The sequence below is a fragment of the Hermetia illucens genome, chromosome 1 (assembly GCF_905115235.1).
Source record: "Hermetia illucens chromosome 1, iHerIll2.2.curated.20191125, whole genome shotgun sequence".
Taxonomy (NCBI): Eukaryota; Metazoa; Arthropoda; class Insecta; order Diptera; family Stratiomyidae; genus Hermetia; species Hermetia illucens.
The window spans coordinates 209,799,373-209,819,790 of record NC_051849.1 but is presented as its reverse complement, the minus strand read 5'-3'; the positions used below and the strand labels follow the sequence as shown (position 1 = coordinate 209,819,790).

At 46.2% G+C, this 20,418-nt stretch overlaps 2 protein-coding genes across 4 annotated transcripts in view; one reads left to right on the top strand and one right to left on the bottom strand.

Moving 5' to 3' along the window:
* Positions 1-1,934: 1,934 nt before the first annotated feature.
* On the bottom strand, positions 1,935-9,877 carry LOC119646623 (nucleoporin NUP100/NSP100-like). The gene is made up of 3 exons (XM_038047131.1): positions 9,599-9,877; positions 3,424-3,618; positions 1,935-3,365 (listed from the first exon to the last, which is right to left on the bottom strand). Exons 2-3 carry the CDS (start codon positions 3,498-3,500, stop codon positions 2,009-2,011), a joined length of 1,434 nt encoding a protein of 477 aa, XP_037903059.1. The 5' UTR covers positions 3,501-3,618; positions 9,599-9,877; the 3' UTR covers positions 1,935-2,008.
* Positions 9,878-10,374: 497 nt separating this feature from the next.
* Positions 10,375-20,418, top strand: part of LOC119647196 (protein split ends) — a 318,856-nt gene continuing 308,812 nt past the window's right edge. For all 3 annotated transcript variants that reach the window (XM_038048008.1, XM_038048009.1, XM_038048007.1), the window contains exon 1: positions 10,375-11,135. The gene's annotated coding sequence lies outside the window, so the exon portion shown is untranslated. The remainder of the gene's footprint in view (positions 11,136-20,418) is intronic.

Genomic DNA, 20,418 nt, shown 5'->3' with positions numbered 1-20,418 from the left:
ATCCCATTTGTTCGCCCGGCGTCCAGGAAATAGTCAATGACCATGGACAGTGTGGGTTCAACGCTGGTCGCTAGTTTGTCGCTAACGGAATTGCCGTCTGTCACCACCACACATAAGTGGCTCCTGGCCATGTCGCTGAAGGGTTTTATAGTTCTTCGCTCGTCTGTTGGCTGCTTACTTCTCTCCAGAGGTTCTTTAGCGTCCGAGCTCCTACCCACTCTGTTCCACTTATGTATTGTTCGACCTCGTCTAGAGATCGATTGCGTTTGAGAGTGGTGGGGGTTCGCCTTCTGCTCGCCTGCCAGGCGTTTGCTTTCATACTCCTCAACAATCGCCCGGTATTTAGCGAGGTTCTTTTCATCCTATTTGTCGACAGTACTGGCCTCCTTATTCTTAGCAATCTTGCTGAGAATATGCATGGCCTTCCGGTACTGGCTCTTGAGCAGCATTCCAGTGGACCATCGCTTCTTAGACGGTCTCCAATGGCCGACGTTCTTGTCACTCTTGTCAGTGGCTGGATGCCAGCAGCTCGTCCTCCGATGATGCGCCTGGCATCACCACCTCTTCTTTTCTCGTCGGTTTGTTTTGTTTTTTGTTAGTTGAGTTCATGCCTTCGTTCCACGAGTAGTCCGGGAAGAATATCCACCCTGGCTAACTCGCCCACCAGGGTAAGGGTCTTTTTTTAAACTGAAGGTGTCTAAAGTGTTCAGAGTTTGCATTCTAAACATCGAGCCCCATTGACCACGCCACCTCAACGTATGCTGCTCCACCTTAGCTTGCGGACTTATTAGCATCTTCCCTAGAGCAGGGAGGATGATCCCCGGGCTGTTGATTCGGTTAATCCCCCCGCCAGATCCACCTGCCCCTAACACAAGACCAGCAGGCAAGCAGATCCTCGTCAGTTGAATGAGCCTACATCCCGCCCGGCCCTACACACTCTTAGCTCGTCCAAAGATGGTTTCTAGCAGCGACCGCGAGGAGGTCGTGTTAGAACTGGCCGAATTATGCAACCTTAACCTGAAGCATAATCAGACCAGGCCACAGAGCTCCGTTGACCCTAACCAAAGAGCGAGGCCACATAAAGGCAGCATGATCACTCTAGAAACCATGCGCTGCGTATTGATGAAGACAAGACGCATACATACATCTACCATAATCTGAAATGTGGTAGGTATATCAAAAAAGTTCCATTTTTCTGTCGTTGTTCCTCAAAGAAGCGCCTTTTTGCCATTTTTCTTTATTCTTGCCATGGATATTGTCACGTGGACATCCAACGACTCTATGCCGATGATATTTCTTTAGCCTCTCGCAACAAAGTTCATCCCGAGCATCTTATTCAAAAGTGGAATGACTGCCCATGAAAGCACGCATTAGGACTGAATCCAAATAAAGTTTTTGACGACTGACCCCAACGAAACGGCCCATCTGTGACTGAAACCTATCGGAAACCAGGTGACTTTGGTATCTCGAATCAATGCTATCAGCCAACAGTGAACTATGGCATGAAATTACTCCACGCATCAGTGGAACTTTGATTTGTGATTGCTGCATCAGCGAATCTAGTATATGTTTCTGATTGCTGGCTGACCACCAAAGACAATCAATGTCGTCTCGCGGTAATGAAATAAAGATGTTGCGTGGAATCAGTGCCGTAAAATGCTATGATCACCTCCGAAATGAAGACATTCGTGATCGATGTAGTTGCACCCAGCATTGGAAAAATTTTCAGGTGCATCTCGACCTGAACATCAGTTTGGCAGGAACCCATAAGGCGCACCAAAGCAACGATGGCTTGATGCAATAAATGACGATTTAAGAGACGCCCGACTCCATCCAGGGACCAACCTATGACGGAGAAAAGCAGTGAATCTGATCTATACAAGCCGACCCCACTACCAAACAGAACAAAGGCTACATAAAAGAACGAAAAATAATTCCTGGAGACTAACTTTATATATTACAACAAAATATCAACAAAAACAAAAATAAAATGAAAATAATTTCATGTTCAGCATAACTCTCTCGGTGGCGGCATCGTCGGCAGCTTCCCTAGCACAAATTCCGGTGCTTTGAATGCTTCTAACGCTTCCGGGGTTAAATCTTCCATTTTGCTATAAACGGAATCTGGGATATCACCAAACATATTCGCTCCGGCTGCGTTGTTTTGTTGGCCGAATGGCTGCATGCTGTTCTGCTGGAAAGCGTTCGGTTGACCAGGAACACCACCAAACACTCCTCCAGGAGCGCCTGCATCGGGTTGCTGTTGCTGTTGTATAGGTGCTACTCCAAAAGCATTAGTCGGTTGACCTCCGAAGCCGACCGGTTGCTGCTGCTGTTGTTGTTGTTGTTGAATCTGAGCCTGAGCAGCGAATATATTCTGCTGTTGCGGAGCTTGGGACATGGCGTTGCCGAAAATACTCTGCCCTGAAGTTGGGGTAGTCGTTGGTTGGCTGAAGGCACTGGAAGTCGGTTGTGAACCGCCGAAGATATTTGGATTTTGTGCCGGTTGTGCGAAGGCCAAATTCTGGGGTTGTGCTTGGAGCTGGGGCTGCTGTTGCTGCTGCTGGGCGGCCTGGCCAAACAACCCCGTTGACTGCATCTGGTTGTTCTGCTGCCCGAACAAATTAGTTTGTGGAGCTTGATTTTGTGCTCCGAATGCGTTAGGCGGTTGAAGGGCCCCAAAGGCATTATTCGCTCCCGTCATTCCGAATACGTTGCTTGCTTGATTATTTTGCTGCGTCCCACCGAGTTGGGGAAGTGCAAATGCATTAGTTTGTTGGGGCTGCTGCTGTTGCTGTGGCTGATTTCCTCCGAAAATCGAATTGTTTGCTGCACCGAAAGCGTTGGCGTTGTTGGTGCCTCCAAATCCAGATTGGCCGAATATGCTCCCGGAGCTGGTTACTGGCATCTGCTGCCCTGCATTCTGGACAGTACTGCCAAAACCAGAACTTGCAAAAGAATTATTCGCGGACGCTGAGCTATTTCCAAAGATCGAATTTGTATTGTTCGCTTGTTGGGCACCGAAGCCGCCACCCAGCGAGAAGGGATTGCTCTTCTGCGCCTGTGGAGCCGCGTTCGGGTCTTGGCTGTTGTACAGGTTGACTACCGCCTCGATAACGTCACGGTTCAAGGCTAGAAGCGCTTTCATTCTGTTCTGGGCATTCATGACCTCTTGGGTGAATTGCTGGGCGTAAGCTGGAAGATTGTTTTGTTTTTTCGCTTCGTAGCAAAGGTAGCGGATTTCCTCGAAGGATTGATCGTTTATAAAATTCGACAAACATGGCTTTTCCTTGAACGGGCCGAAGCAGGAAAGGGGCCATTGTGTCCCCTTTAGGGCGGCCTCTACTTCGCTTTTGATTAGTTGCCTAAACATGAAACAATTAATAATAACAAAAAAGGTCCTTTCCCCAGAAAAATACAAACCTGACATCGAAATGGTCGTTGACGCACTTTGATCCGAAGCGACAACTGTTGTTCAAGTAATATTGGCACAGAACCATCTTAAATTAATTCAAAACTCGAGCAATCACTTTATCCGTTTATTTGAAAGGACTTTATTCAATTAAAAAACAAAAACGTCGCTAAGATAACCAACCGGCACCAAACACCCGCCAGTAGCTGTCAAATGAAACTGATTGTCAACATAAGGTCACGTTTACATGTGTCAATTTTTTCTGAGTAGAAAATAGTAAGACAGCTGCCATTTGTTCTGGTAGGTGGCAGTGGTAGACTTTACCGGTAATTTTGAAAAGGATTTGAATTACAGAAAAAGTAGAATTTACTTTAAAATATGTGTGCTGGCGCCAAGTCCAGGTAAAGGAGGAGGGTTTGAAGGAACGTACTCTGTACTATCCTCAGTAAAACAAAAATAAAATGTTGAGATCAGGGAAAGAGATAAATAGAGTATAGTTGGAGTTATTCCACTATGCTAAATCCTACCTGATCTCTCTTGGTGACAGGTCCCGCGACAGGCCGACCAAAGAAAATGCATTCAATGTCATTAGAAACAAGATGATCGGATTGAGTAACAAACCTCGGAAAAATGCTAGGCCGTCCACCTCATTCGACGCGGCAGGACGGGCCCCGGTCCTGTCGAGAAATGGACAAGGGTTCTTGACGCATGGACGTGTCTGCGCTCTAAATCTTGTGCCCTAACTGGAAAGGCCGAGGAATTCCCAAGAGCCCTTCGGAAAAGGCGCATTGATATCTACCTCGGCCACTTCATTTCCCCTGACGAAATACAGCCCGACCCAGACAAGGTGCAAGAGATCTCAAACTTTCCGCGTCCGAAAACTGTGAAGGATTTGCGGAGGTTCTTGGGCATGCTAAACTTCTATCGTCGTTTCCTGCCCAAGGCTGCTCAACACCAGTCCATTTCGAACGCGTACTCTCGCGTCTGGCCCCAAAACAAAAGACACACGAGAGATTGTGTGGTCTGAAGAGGCTGTCCGCGCGTTCGACAAATCTTGACAACAACTGGCTGATGCTATACTCTTGGCATTTCCTCGACAAGATGCACCCCTGCCTCTGACATCGCAATAGGTGCTGCTCTTCACCAAAAGGTGAATCAAGTCTGGCAGCCGTTGAGCTTCTTCTCTAAACAGTTGAACCCCGCTCAACGGAACTACAGGACCTAGGATCGAGAACTGCTCGCCGTTTCTCCCTAGAAGACAGGCTGTTCACAGTATTCACGGACCATGAACTTCTCACGCATGCTTTAAAGCAAACGCCCGACTAAGTGTCTCCTCATCAGCTTTGACACCTGAGCTCTATAAGCCAGTTCACGTCCGACATACAGCATGTGTCAGGCAAGGACAACATAGTTACTGACGCTTTGTCACGTATCTCCGAAGTAAACATCCCCGCCTCACGCGACTTCTCGGCTATCGCCAAGGCGCAAGAGGATGACGCAGTGCTTCAGAGTCTCAAATCCAACCCCAAATACAATCTTTGGGAGTTGCCCATCTTCGGCTCGAACCTTTCTCTCTGCTGCGAGTACTCGGAAAAGGGACTTCGGCCATACATTCTGGCCACCTTTCGCAAGGAAGTGTTCCACGCAGTTCACGACTTAGCGTATCCAGGCATCAGGCCGACAAATCGGCTAGTCACCGAGAAATACTTCTGGCCCTCCATGAAAAAGGACGTCAACTCATGGGTCAGAGAGTGCATCTCGTGCCAGAAGTGTAAGGTCACCAGGCATGTAAAGAAAGAAGTGGCTTCATTCCCACGCACTACCAAGCGAGTCCACACAATACACCTCGACATCATAGGCCCTTTGCGAGACTCGCACGGTTTCAAGTATTGCCTTACAATCATCGACAGATTTACGCGGTGGCCTGAAGCGATACCTCTGAAGGACATTACGGCGCAATGTTGTGCCGAAGTCCTCTGTCGAGAGTGGATCCCTCACTTTGGCGTCCCTGCAGTGATTATCACTGACGAGGGAATGCAATTTGAGTTCACCCTTTTTTCGGAGTTAGGCAAGCTCTTGGAATTCAAACACCAGCGGACTACTACCCCGCGGAGGTGATAGACGGGGAGAACCCAAGACTCCCAAGTGACCCGGTCCTCGACAAGAGATCGGGTCTTACAGATTGGGGATTTTTGCGCCTGCTGAGAGACAATCTCCACCACCTTAAAACCACACCTCCCACCCGGCACACATCCGCACTTGCCTGCGCTCCCAAGGAACTGGACTCGTGAACGTATGTCCTGGTCAGGACGGATGCTGTCCAGAAGCCGTTGTAGCCTCCACACGAAGGCCCATACAGTTGTTTTTTCGACCACAAGTCGCACGTGTCGGACATCATCCACCGATGCACGTCCAAGCGGAATTTCAAGAAGTTAGAGAAAACGTAAGGCACAGCCCCATTCTTGAGAGTTCAGCGGAACGCAGCAGACGTCTTTGGACAGCAGCAGAGTGGTAAAAGTTTTTGAGAATTTCTAATCATAAATTTATTTTCTTTTTACAGGAGTGGATATCTTTTAGTGATAAGCGTGGATAGTGTTAAGTGCCTTGTTAATAGAAAATAGTTTTGTTTTTTGAAGAGTTTTTTTCAGCAGAAATCGTAATGGAGACGAGGGCCCAGAAAGCCCCAGAGGTCCGATTACTATCGGGCCAAACCCAAGAAAGACTAATCGCCAGTCTGCAACGCAGTCTGGAAGAAATTAACAAGCAGCTAGCCGCTGCAAAAATTGAGATAGAGGAGCAGCGGAAGCAGAACGAGGGTCTGACAGCCCTCATCAAGAGCTTGCAGGAGTCAATAGACCTGCAAAACCGGGAGAAGAAAGAAAACGGCAAGCGTTTGCGTATCGAGAGTCCACAAGTGTCGGACTCTAAAAGTAACTCCTCATCGGAAGAGGAGATGTCCACCGACAACACGGACAACACCATCACCGAGGAGGAGGAAGATGTGGACTTTCCACCTCTGCCGCCACCGAAACCAGTACCAACTCTTCCGCCCATTTTTAAAAAAGCAATAGTGAAGTCACCGGAAAAGGCAAAGCCTTCAGGACAGGAAAGTCCTAAGGCTAAAGAAGTCGAAAAGGGTACGGTACCCGTGATTTTAAGGCAGCCATCAAAATGGCCAGCCATTGAGAAAGAGTTGAGAAAAAGGAAAATTAATGCTCTTCACGCGAGGAGGATACACCTGGGAGTGAGAATAACTCCAGAGCAGCCGAGCGACCACCGGAAGATCACCAAATTTTTTAGAGAAAGTGGAATTCAATTCGACACATATCTTCTCCCAGAAGAGAAGAACATCAACATTATAATCCGGGGGCTTGAGGGATCGAGGATCAGGGCTTCCATCCTATAGAGTGTTTCTTCATAAAAATGAAGAACGGGCTCTCCACATTATTAAAAGTGTTAATGCCGAAAAATGAAACCGGCATATACAATGTCAAATCGATCTGCCACCTGATCGTGAAAATCGAGTCCCAAAAACTGAGGACTTCGCAATCGCAGTGCCATAACTGTCAGCAGTTCGGACACTCTGCGAACAACTGTTTCGCCGACGCACGTTGCGTTAAATGCGAGGGATCGCATCACTTTTCAAAATGCGAGAGGAAGCAGGAGCAGAAGGCAACCTGCACCAACTGCAAAGGGGATCATCCAGCCAGCTACGGCGGATGTCCAAAAAATCCTAAAAATATTAAGAAAACCTTCGCCCAGATGGCAAAATGCAACTCTTCTCCACAGGTATCACAGGTAACACAACCAATCAATAAACCGACAGGAAAAGCCCCAACAGCACCAAAAACTCCCTCTTCCACAGCGAACCCGAAGCCCGTACAAATGGATCAAGTGCTGAGCAGCATGCAAGCACAGATCCAGAACATGATGGAGTGAATGATGACTAAAATGATTCAAAACCTGTTTAGCTCGCAGATCCCTCTAGGCAACCCAACTAAGAACCAGCATGGTGAGCATTAAGCTTACCATTATCTCGTGGAACGCAAATTCCGTAAAAGGAAAAATGGGAGAATTGAAAGAATTCCTTTACGAGGCAAAAGTAGACATACTACTTATCCAGGAAACGTTCCTCAAACCAACAGACCCACTTAAAGTACCCAACTACGAAATATATAAAAACGGCCGACTTACTGGCCGTGGAGGAGGAACCGCAGTCCTCATCAAGAGAAACATCAGTGCATCACCGCCTGGAAACACCACTCATCACTGGAATGGAAGCTACAATCATCGAGGCAAGGACAGGACCAGCTGATGTAAAAATTATATCAGCCTACCGTCCAGCATCAGCAGATAATTTTTCAGAGGACCTTCAACTGCTACTCAACGAGGACAAACCGACTTTTCTCGCCGGGGATCTGAACGCGCGTCATCGAGACTGGGGAGTAACCCGAAACACCAAAGCGAGGAGAGAACTGCTCACTTTCCTAAACGGAAACGGAGCAACTATTCACGCACCAGAGGAACCAACACATTATGGACGCAGCACGACCGGCACCATAATCGATGTGGCTCTTACAAAGAATTATAACAACCACACCACAACCAACGTGTTGGACGACCTCTCGTCGGACCACAAACTGGTGCTATTTTCAATATACAGCATATATATTGAAAATCCGCCGAAAATGATAAAAAGCACCAACTGGGACACCTACCGCCACATTCTAAGACAATACACCACAACCTCAAAACTAGAAACATCGGAGCAGGTACAAACAGAGATTCAAAACCTAACCGCCCAACTAACTTCAGCCAAGCAGGAGAGCTCAACGGAGACAGAAGTAAACGACCAACAATACTACCGGCTCCCAAGAAATATTAAAGAAAGAATAAGGGAGAGAAATCGCATCAGAAACAGAGGAAGAATGCCAGGAGATCCCAATCTGAAAAGAGAAGCGAATCGGCCCACTAACGTCATCAGAGATGACATTGACCGATTCAGGAACGAACAGTGGGAATACTTCCTCCAAAACTTAGAGCCGGGAAACAACAACTTCTGGCGGCTCAGCAAATATTTTAAAAGAGGCTCGAGAAGGCAAATGCCTACAATTCATGGTCCCAATGGCCTTGAATTCTATAAAGAGGGAAAGGCCGAAGCGTTCGCGGACTCACTCGAACTCCAGTTCAGGGAGAACACCGCATCGGACGACGAATCTGAAGAAGAGCACGAGTCAGAAACAGAGATACAAGATGATTCAACACAAAGAGAAGACTGAGAACTGCAAACAGGCCAGGTGGAAGTCCAAACCATCATCCATGGACTAAGCAGCAAAAAAGCCCCAGGATGGGATATGCTTACAAATGAGTGCATCAAGAACGCACCGAATAACATCGCCGAATCAATCACCGCAGTAATAAATGCAGTACTCCGTCTCAGAACATATCCAAAAGCATGGAAAAAGTCCATCATCATCCTTCTGCCGAAACCGGGAAAGAACCCAACCTTCCCACAGAACTGGAGACCCATCAGCCTACTTCCAACAATTGGAAAAATTGCAGAAAGGATAATACGGAGCAGACTGCAGGCTCAACTCAACGAGCTCAACATCAACCCAGAGGAACAATACGGATTCCAACGACAACATTCATGCGAGCTTCAACTGGCCAGAGTAGTCCAGCACATTCGCAGATGATTTTTATTATTTTCTAATATTGGCCAATAATGGGGTAACCTAAACCGGTATAGTGTCCCACCGTGTGTGTCCCATAATTGGTAAAAATGGTTGATGATGTTTTTTTTGCATGTAAATAGTCAAAACAAAGCTAGAAATTTCCGTGAAAAAATATTCACGTGCTCTATTTTGCCGGTTAGAGGGTTAAAATAAATTCTACAGATTTCGACTACTGTCCGACGAAAACGTTATCACATTGGGTTAAACTGCAACCGCCGCAAACAAACCAATTCACCGAATCCCTACCCGACGAACAACAATCGCGTTCACCATCTTCCATTTCATTCCCTCCTTCGGAAAACCCGAGTCCCCTTCAAAAACCATCGAAAATTCATTCAATTCCCAGCATTCATTCAATCCCTACTCTGGCGCAACCCTTTCCCATTCATCCTCCCCACTCCGTGCGCTCGCTCTCAAAAACAAATTCTGCCCAACCAACGCACACACTTACCTGCCTCAAACTCTCATTTCATGAACGCGGACATGTTTTCCGTCTTTTCTTCGTTTCGGGTCCGTTTTCCGCCGTGAAAATGCCAGCACGGCTCCTGGCGATGGTCACGTCACTCTCGAGGGTCCCAGTTTCCCGCAGGAGCGGGTCCGCCCGATGAAATCGGAAAATTGAGGATTTTCAGGAAGTCTCGCGTGTTTTTCACGCTTCAGGGAAAGCGGAGGGAAATGTTTTGTGTACAAGCGACTCGTCGTGTTGGTGAACTCTGCGTCCGGACCGGGGAGGGGAAAATGGACCGATGCCGCGTGAGTGGGAGCTAGTGAACTAACGGGAGAAATCGTACAAGAGTTCATTCTGTTCACGGAGATGTCGGGATTGAATGGAACGTTTCGGGTGCAGGGTGGCTTGGAAGGTTTTGGGGATTGTTTTGGTTGATTAGAAATGAGATGGGAATTGGGCGGTTTTCCTGTTTTTGTCATTTGATTTGGAAATGCGGGTTTTCTGGGGAAGGGAATGCAAGACTCTGAGCGGGTCTAGTTTTCGTAAAATTATCCCGGAGACGTCTACAGTCGCAGGGATCCCAGCTAATTTCCTTCTTGGATATTTCACTAAGCAAACATTCGCCATTCACTCGAAATCCCAAGACAATTTCCAATCTCAGACACGCATCTCCGCTCAGCCGCCGTGCGCGAACTTCGTCGTCACCCTGTCGCTCTCCCCGCACAATTTGCGACTTTCGGCATTTGTTCGACGCCGAGCGACTCCCAGTAACGGAGTGAAACGCGATGAGTGAGCATCGAGAGTGTAGCGCGTTGTTATTGCGACTGTCGTTTTCTGTGTGTAAATAGTTCTTTTTGTCTCTCCAATTGTGTCCAAAAGGGAAATTAGTGACGCGAGTTCCGAGTTCGAGTTGCGACAGTCCGCCCTGCGTCCGAATAGACCCTCGAAAGTCCCTAAAACGGACGAGCAGCGCGCATTCGAGCCAAGGAATTAGGAAAAACATTTTCTCGACCGTCTGTCGCGGTACAGTAGGTGTTGTTGTTGTTGCTGTTGTTGGTCGCAGCCGCACGAAGTAGGTAGCGAGCGTGACAGGGGCCGAGGAGCGGGGAGAGAAAGACGTCCGGAGTTTCCACACACATACACACGCACACGTCGATGTAAAGTTACGAGAAAATTAAAGTCCAAGAAAAGTGCATTGAAAAGCAAAGAAAATCGGGAAAAGTCAAAAATTTCATAGAATTCGTGGCAAAAGTTTGGTTTCCTCGGGGATAATTGGATTTCGCCGCTCGGCAGCGTGTTGTCCCGCGGTTAATTTCGTTCGGTCTTGAGTGTGCCGCGAGTTGGTCCTTTCTTTGGTTTCTCTGGTCCCACGTTTTCCGCTTTCAGCTTCCTCCTTCGTCCGTTTCCCCGGATTCGTCCTGTTTTCCGTCTCGCAGTGGAAAAATGTCATCAACTATTGGAATACACCTGCACCACCCTGGCACGTCGCCGTCCAGAGCGAGCAGCGACTGATAAATGGGATAAATTGTCCGAGAATGGCGTAAGTACCTGAAACTCATCCATCGTCCGCGAATTTTCCACCAAGAGGTCCTTGGCGGAAAGCATTGTCCTGGCCAGGGGTCGTCTTGATTCCATTCCGGGTTCACATTGGGCCTGTTTTTCCCGCGCAAAAATTTTTGACAGCTTATTCGGATCGACTTGAAGAAGTCTCGGAAATGTGTAAGAAACTGGTACGAGAGAGCGGGGAAGGAGTAGGAAATCGGGGAGGGGATCGCGCCTAGTACAAGAGCCCGGGAGCGAGAGTGGGGGCATGAATGAGCTGAAGTAGGCAAGAGTGGCGCAAGTAGACTAATGAGTGGCAGGAACGGGGTTGGGTAGGAGACGGCGGGGGGTGGGTGGCCGCAAGTCACCCGAAATTGAACGTGGTTGTCTTACTTCAAGGGGGCACCTGTCTTGGCCTCTGACTGTTTTGCTAGCGGGTGGGTGACAGGGCACCGTTCTAGCTCTGCCACTCTGCTAGTCGCTGCTTGGGCCAACTCACTTCACCCGTTTTATCGATTTTCCAGAGCCAAGCACTTTTCCGTGTTGATTTTTTTCTTCCACGGTTTGGTCTGGTTTTCTTCAGTTGATACATTTTCTTTTCTCACTTTTTTTTAAAGAAAATTTGGAAAACAGGCGAGCTATTAACAAAAGCATTTAATTTCGTTGAAATCGTTGCTCTTTCCTCTTCGTCAGTCTCAAATAAAACCCTCATTCGAACTGCTGCCTATTGGGTCGCGTGTGTAAACCCTCGGGCTTATGATCTGCACGAACTAACGCAACCCAGGCGAAAATGTCGCTTCAGGTCATTGTTGTCGGTACCTCATTTATCCGTTTGCCTCTAAATTCAATGCTTTAGCTACGATCAGCAGACAAAATAATGAAATTGAAACAAAATTTCAACTAAAAATTAAACAAAAATCATCAAACCGGGTCCATTTTTACTCTTCTTTCCATAATAGTCAAATTTGGAGTCAGATACCCATATTGGTTGAAGCTTCTCCATCTCGTGTTCCGGGTTTGAATCCTGGTTGGGTCATGGAAGTTTGAGTTTGTCTTTCTGATTGCTTCACTGCTTTAGAATTATTTCTTGCACAGCTTTACGTGTTGAATACAGTCTCATTGAATATAAACACGTTTAACTTGGTATGACTTTGTTAATAATATCTGGATTTCCACCAAATTTTCCAATATCGGGCTTTACATATATATTGACGCATGGACGACGTCAGGACATAAGTCAGTCCGAGCAAAACAAATACGTTTCTTTTTCTTCAGCCTTTGTCCCGTTCACAAGCGGGGTCGGCTCGTCGTGATCGGCTTCGCCATTTGGCTCTATCAAATGCCTGATCTGGATGCAATCTCGAGGCTTTCAAATCCCCATCCAGCGTATCAAGCCACCGTTGTTTAGGTCTGCCTTTTGGTCGTTTACCATCGACTTCGATGTTCAGACCAATCTTGGCAAGTGAATTCTCGTTGGAGCGAATTGCGTAACCATACCATCGAAGATGCCTCTCTCGCAACTTTTCCACGATTGGTGCAACCCCATAACGATCGCGGATATCCTCATTTCGGATGTGATCAAAACGTGTCACACCACTAGTCCAACGTAGCATCTTCGTCTCCATTACCGCAAGACGCCATTCATTGTCTTTTATAGTCGGCCAACACTCAGAACCATAGAGAGCGACTGGACGGACGACATTGCGGTAAATTTTAGATTTGAGACGTTCGTTGATACATCGATCACAAAGAACACCAGTTGTGGAACACCACTTTATCCAGGTTGCGTTAATGCGTGAAGCAATTTCATAACGCAGTTCTCCATTGACTGATAGCGTTGACCCGAGGTATTTAAATCGCTCAGTTCTGGGCAGATCACTGCCGCTGACAGTGATTGTGCCTGTTTCATGGGGATCGGTCGTCAAAAATTCAGTTTTGTTTAAATTCAATCTGAGACCGTGTTGCATGAGGCGATCATTCCATTTTTGAACAAGTTAGTCGAGATCATTTTTGCTATCAGATGCTAGGAAAACATCATCTGCATAAAGCAGTGTGTAGGGCGCTGGACGTTGGATATCCCGTGTGACGGTGTCCATAACAAGGACAAAGAGGAGTGGTGAGAGGGCACTTCCTTGATGAACTCCAACAGAGACACGAAGCGGTTTTGATACACCCGCCATACTTCGAACTTTACTTTTCGGATCGTGGTAGAGCAATTGAACCCAGCGCACGAGTTCTTCTGGCACGAAGTGTTGTCGTAAAGCATACCAGATGAGTTCGTGTGGTACACGGTGAAACGCTTTCTCTAGATCTAGAAATGCAATGTAAAGAGAGCGATGCTTCTCACGGTGTTTCTCCAAGAGTAACCGCGCAGCATGTATTGCGTCAGTAGTTCCGCAGTTCTTGACAAATCCGGCTGGATTCACGGTTATTTCAACGATTTCGCGAATACGGTTGTCAAGAATGGGTTCAAAAACCTTCATGGTATGGGAAAGTAAGGAAAGGATAAGCAAATTCTTCAGTTGAAATCTGCTCGAAGTATTCTCGCCATCTATTCGTTGCGGCTCGACGGTTGGTAAGCAAAGTACCGTTCTTGTCATTAACACAACAGAAGTCTTCGATATCCTGTGCGTTCATTACGGTTTTTAACAAGTCGATACAGATCTCTCTCGCCATCCCGAGTGTCCAGTATATCGTAAAGATTTTTGAAATGGTTCGCTCGGGTGACAGCGACCGCTTTCTTTGCTTCCCGGTTGGCATTCTTATAAATTTGCCAATTAGCAGGCGTTTTATCGTCGAGAAATTTGTGGTAGAGACGTTTCTTTTCACGGACCTTCATTTCAACATCATCATTCCAAAGCCAAGTATCTCGGTTGATGTATCGCTTAGCCAGCTTGGTGACCCCGAGGGTTGCAGAGGTCGCTTTGTGGATCGTGTCTTTCATTTGGTTCCATGATTCTTCCACATTCGCAATGGTCGGCAATCGTATGAGTGAGACCGTTTCTTCTTTCTTTTCACCAAATCGCCACCATTTAATGCGCGGCGGGCCAGTGTGTTCCTCACGCTGTTTTATCGGTGGCTTAATTCGCAGGACGGCAATCAACGGCCGATGTTGAGGTGCGATGGTCTCATAGGGAACGACTTTGCAATCAGTGACAGTGGTAAATACGTTTCTGCACGCTAAATATTGACACCCTAACCTGGAACGACCGAGGAACTTGCAAGAGTCCTTCCGAAAAAGCCCCATTGAAATCTGCACTTTGCAAAAAACTAGATAGTCTGGTGCGAAAAGCTTCAACTTAAAACGCGAACGCGGTAAAAATGGGTACAAACTTCTTTATTTTGGTAGCCCACACACTCATCAATACGGTGTTGGCGTAGCCATCTCCGTGGATTATGCAATCCAAGTATAACCAGCCAAGCCAGTAATCAATTTGATGGCATCAATTCTTGATCTGGTTTTACGGAACTCATATTGTCGATCAACAACCAGGAGAAATCTATTGTAGATTACTCACTCTTGCATTTTCCCCACAGTGTCAAAAAGACATATGGATCTGTAGGACGATGGTTCACCTGGAGATTGGTTTACCAGCCTTAGACAACAGTATCAATTTTTGCCATTTCCATGCCGCAGAAAATATCCTCTGAGATATGCACGTTTTAAACAACTCAGCGGCATAAATTTCCAGGGCTTGGCTGTCTCCTATTCTACCGCGGATCCTTCGCAGCTTGTCTCTGGTGGCTGGCGGAATTGTCGTCGCATTTAGAGGTCTCTCCTCTCCTCTTGCTGGGGAATAACACCTGGATTGTTTTTAACAAGAGAGAGGGTATGTGATCTGCGGAGATGAATGGCCCCTAAATCGTTCCATCATGGGGTGTTGGCATTGCTATCTCAGGGGCTTTCTGAGAGATTTGATGATCGGCTGATGAAGCTCACCATTATATCAGTTGATCGCACTATTCACTACTTCACCAAGTAAGCACCGCAGACTGGTCGACCTGATGCCGAGAAAGATGCTTTCAAGCAACTACTCGAAAGCAAAGTCCTACAACGAGCCTGCTGAAGACCGTAACAGGTGCCATGGAGGAAAGAGTTTTGGGGTGCGCAATGAAGATGGCGAGCGTATAGTCGATTTTGCGGACACCCATGACTTTTTATTAGGTTGTTGCACATGATATGGCCAATTTGGTACTAAAATTTGAAATGACTGTAAAGCTTACAGTCGATTCAAAACACTTTTCCCAGCGAAATTCAAGAGCATGTATGCCAGTTTCTTAGAAGTCTAACTTTCGGGTGTTGATAAATTCGTCCAAGGCAACTTTGACAGCCTCTTTATTCCTGAATTGCTTTTCCACCAAAAAATGATTCAAATGCTTAAAAAAAGTGGTAGTCGGTTGGCGAAAGGTCCGGTGAATATGGTGGATAAGGCAGGGTCTCATTCTGCAATTAGTTCAACTTTTCAACCATTGTTTTGGATACATGAGGTAGTGCATTGTCGTAAAGGAGTATCACACCATATCTGTTGACTAATCTCGGCCGTTGAATACTCAATTTTTGATGCATTACCTCGAGTTGGGTACAATATTTCTGTACATTTATCGTTTCTCCATGTGCCGAAAAAGAATAGTTGATAACTCCAGCTGTAGACCACCAAACAGTCCCCATTACCTTCTTCGGATGGAGGCTTGATTTCGGCATATACTTTGGAGGCTCATCAGCATCTAGCCATTGTGCTGATCGGCGACGATTGATGTATAATATCCACTTTTCATCACATGTCACTCGCCCCCACGTACTCGAGGAGGGCGATCAGACCCGAGTCTGCAAGGGACTCATCTGAAGTGACTCTTGCCACAAAGCCTCACGGTGGTTATACCTACATCGCGGGCAGACCCCCTCGGAGCTCAAGCGTAGAGTTGCGCTATACAATTCGGGTGCCGTACCCCTTAGTTGCGGCAGAGGTGTTAGATAAGCCTTGCATCCACTGGTATGGATGCTGAGTCTGCACTCAGTATAAACCAGTACCGCTGTGCCAGTCATGGCGGGGCTCTGATTGTGGTTCAAAAACCAATCCGCGTCCGAAGAGGACCATGGGATTATGACTGCACGGCAGGTACTCACTCCCCCCCAGGACTTTCATCACATGTCACTATTCTGTGCAAAAAGGGATCGCTTCTGTTGCGGGAGAGCAAAGAATTACAAATGTCCATTCGAAACGCCATTTTTTGCTCCGCAAGTTGTTGCAAGTGCCGGGAACCTGCGAATAGTGTACGCCCAGTTTCTCTGCAATGTCTCTCACAGACTGACGTGTGTCGGATTCGACTAGCAAACGCAGCTCGTGGTTGTCAATGGATGGTCCTGGATGTCCACGTGGCTCAATTTGAAAGTTTACGTCGCCTGACCGGAATTTTTCGAATCACGCCGTGTGGTTCGTTCGCTTACCGTATCAGCTCCAAATGCGCTGTTAATGTTCTTGGTCGCCTCCGCTGCTTTATGACCGAGTTTGAACTCATACAGAAGAAGTATACGGTTTGGCTCTTTTCCATCCTTTTTTCATCCCCTGTTATCGCAATGATCAAAACTGAAATTACTCCTTGATTAAATGTAGAAATATTTATACTTCATTATTCGACACCAACAGCGCCAACTGGTGGTGGTTTGTTACAGCAAAATCGTATCACATCGCACGATGTAATTCACTTTATGCTTGGGCTTTCATAGTTCCCAACCTTCACACCAAATTTAATGTAAATCGGTGTAATCAATTCTGAAAAAAATGCATGTGACAGTTAGACAATAAATCGATTTTAATAATGTTTTGCTTTACAAAACAAATCAGGAAACCGCAGAGTTGGCCCTTCAGGTATGAAAGGTTTTGTTTATTCTTTATGTAAGAATATAGGTACAGGACTCGCCGATTGCATGCAATGGGCCATGAAGGCATCAACCTTCATTCTCCAAGATGTCGATGAGAGACCATGCCTGCTATCACACATGCTACTTCGTCTGATGAAGTACGGAATGCGCAGGACGTTCGCAATGCACAATTCCGCCTAATTTGGCTAAAGCCGCGTTATTTTTGCTCAATTTTGCAGTATTAAAGGCACTTTTCACTGTGAGAGTAACAACGCGCAAGAGTTTATTGACCTCTATTCCTTTCGTCACCGTCTTGATCGCATTGACAGTAGATCTTGCCTTGCCTTTCTGTGATCGGTACAAGCCTATTGAAGATGACCCGTTGGAAAAGTTTGCCGACGTCGTTTAATAAACCTTGAGGCCTATAAAATGAAGGGTCACCCAAACGTTTAACTGGCTTCGCGATTAGCACAAGCTTCTGTTTCCTCCACTTCTCCGGGGAAAATATCTTCTTGTTTCAGCGGACCAGCTTTGAACTTTTTTTACGGCTACTACCAGAGCTTTATTCGGAATGCCATCTAAACCTGGGGCTTTATTTTCCAGAATTTTTTTCGTGGCTTCCAGGACTTCTTCAGTGGTTACCTCGGGAATTCCATCGAGATCTATCTGGGTACGTTCGATTTACTTGAAGTAGATGGAGGGATTACTAATAATATCCCGCAGCAAATCAGGATTGGTGATCGATGAGGAGGGTTTTCCTTTGATTGATGCTATGATTGCCTTGTATGCACCTCCCCATGGGCGCGAGTTAGCTTCTAGAGATGAGTGCGTGCGGTTCCTTCCTCGCTTTTTGATGTCGGTTGTGCAACTCTTCACATTCAGGTCAGTTCCTACTACGTTGGTTTGTCTCCTGGCTTTAAGACGAACTTTGCGAAGTTCTTCAAATTCGGCATTTCACCAGAAGTTGATCATTCGTTTTTTGAGTACAGTATAACATGGCATAGAACTGTCACCCGGTCCTATCTGTCGAGCTCTATTTTCTTCGCAACAAGAATCTGAACTTAATGCGCAAAACAGGCTCAATTGTCAGCGTTCATCAGCATCTTTCCGACAACTGTTGTCCATAGAGAGTTCCCCTGTATCTACATAGAACATAATAAGGTCTGGATACACTGATTTCTATACCATCTTGGGTTAGACGATATGTAGCAGTGGATAAGCTGGCCAGGAAAGGAGTAGGGCATACTGCTATAAGAACCAGAATCCTTCTGTGAAAAGGAGTTCATGGTGGTAACGCTAAGTAATGAAGAGTAACGATTGACGGAACTATACTGGGCGAACTTATCAGTAATGGAACATTCCAGGGTACTATAGGGAAATACGAGCCCAAGCCCTCAAAAGATTATCTAATCGTAACAAAGAAGAGCCTTAGGGTCAGTAGATCTGTAGAAAAATTCGCTGGTCAATACAGGTTAAATTATCAGCTGACGAAGCTATCTCCTTCAATCGCCTTCTAGTCACTGTCCATTCAATGGCATCACTTGGTAAGTTTTTCTCCATTATGTGATGCAACTCGGAAACTCTTTAGTTTTTAAGGAGTAGCTGGGAGTTCTCCGCTGGCTTCGTTTGCGGACCATACCAGTAATATCAATTCTTATTACCTCTCATAAATTTAGACAAGTTTGGATCACTTTGAATCTCGTTTTGCCAGTCCTGGCTCAGTCTTTTTTTATTAACGTCTCATTTACAAGTCTCCAGTGAAAATCCGGGTGATCTTCGTTAATTTTTTGGTGTATTTTTTATGTCTTCATCGTTTTGAGATGACGATTTCACCAGGTTTAAAGCGCCCTCAAAAGACCGTCCGAGTAGATTTTCCAGGGAAAAGAAAAATTGTCATGCATCCTTCGAAACGAGCAGTATTCAAGGAGAGGTAGAACATCCCATTTGAGTCTTTCCAAATATTGTCTTATAACCTTTGCGACACGGGGTCGACTTTGTTCATATCGTGGACATTCTTCTCGCAGCGGTACACCCGAACGTAGCGTGGAATGGAACCGTCAGCTTTTAGCATTTCATAGCAAACACCATTGTGGTCCCATCGGATACACAGCATCCCTTAGAAATAAATACCACCAGCTAAATTCTCCACTGCATAGCATATTCTACCTTTCAGACAAGCAGTGGAGGAGCTGTAAATATGCCCCAAATGTCTTAACAATTATTCGATGGTTCTTGTGGTCGTCAGTCAGTAGTATGCGAACCAGGTTGGTACTGGGAGTTAGTTGGTTTTTTCGTGTTCAAATTATTAATTACCAGGTCACTAGGTGTAACATTGCTCTTGCAAGATTTGGGGTTCCCCATCATGCAGAAAGTGAATTAACGATCCGAATGTAAAATTCACTAATTAATCTGCTTAAGTTCATCCTATGTTCATAAACTTTCACAAAAATATAAAATATAATAAACGCCACGATTTCAGAAAGTTTGGTGCAAACTTGCTCTTATTCACGAATTTTTGGAGGGTTGGAAATATGATTTTGTATGATTTTATTGCATCTTGCTACCTAAAAGAATGGAATTCTATGAGCGTTCGAGAAAAGCCAAGTTTATTAAGTTAAAGATGCAAATAGCCCGCTGTTTTCCATCCAATGATGGGCAAAAAATATGGGAAGGGTTTACTGGTTACTCGAATGTGTGCTTTTACGCCTTGTGGAAGTGTCAGCACTTACATACGAGCGGCACAATGCGTACCCAACATTACTGCGTTTTTTCATGTCCAGTACTGAATCAAAAGAAGGTTTAATCGCTCTCGCGATTTGAGCATCAGCTCATCCAGCACAAAAGACATTACGAAAGGCTATTCACGTGTTCAAGTCTCCGATTGACTACCGATGAAGCTTGGTGAAGCTAGACAATGGTGTAGATCTTGTGATCAGACGATAGATTTATGCAAACTTGCCTTTACAAAACGAGTACACTTGGTGCGGCTCCAGCAGGTCAGTAGCAGGAACTCCATAATTAATTGGTATCCTACACTACATATAGGCCAGTACCCCGTGCAAAGCACAGTAATCTTGTATACATTTGTCCGTCTGCCACAAGAATTTTGGCGATTGGTTTTTTAATAGGCGGGCCTAATCCTCCATGACTTGGCACAGGTGGTGATCTTTCGCCATCTGAGATACGCGGCTGCTAAATAGTGCGAGTAGTTTCCACCCTTGACAGTCGCCAGTGGGATGTAGACGATACCCGCAAAAGGACTGTCAAAAGCAGAGTCCCAACTGGTCAGTCCATCAATCCGCTTATTCCTTTGTATGTTCTTATGATCAGGAACCCAGGGGAGGGTGACCTTGAGCCTGTCATCCAGACTTTTCAGCACATTTCTGTTCTGCCCCACCAGAGTGGAGGATATGTGCGCTGA

Bases quoted from the DNA above. Each gene is read 5' to 3' on its own strand.
- LOC119646623 (XM_038047131.1), bottom strand. From the start codon at position 3,500: ATGGTTCTGTGCCAATATTACTTGAACAACAGTTGTCGCTTCGGATCA. The intron at 3,366-3,423 runs GTTTGTATTTTT...TTTCATGTTTAG, and splicing joins AACGACCATTTCGATGTCAG to GCAACTAATCAAAAGCGAAG.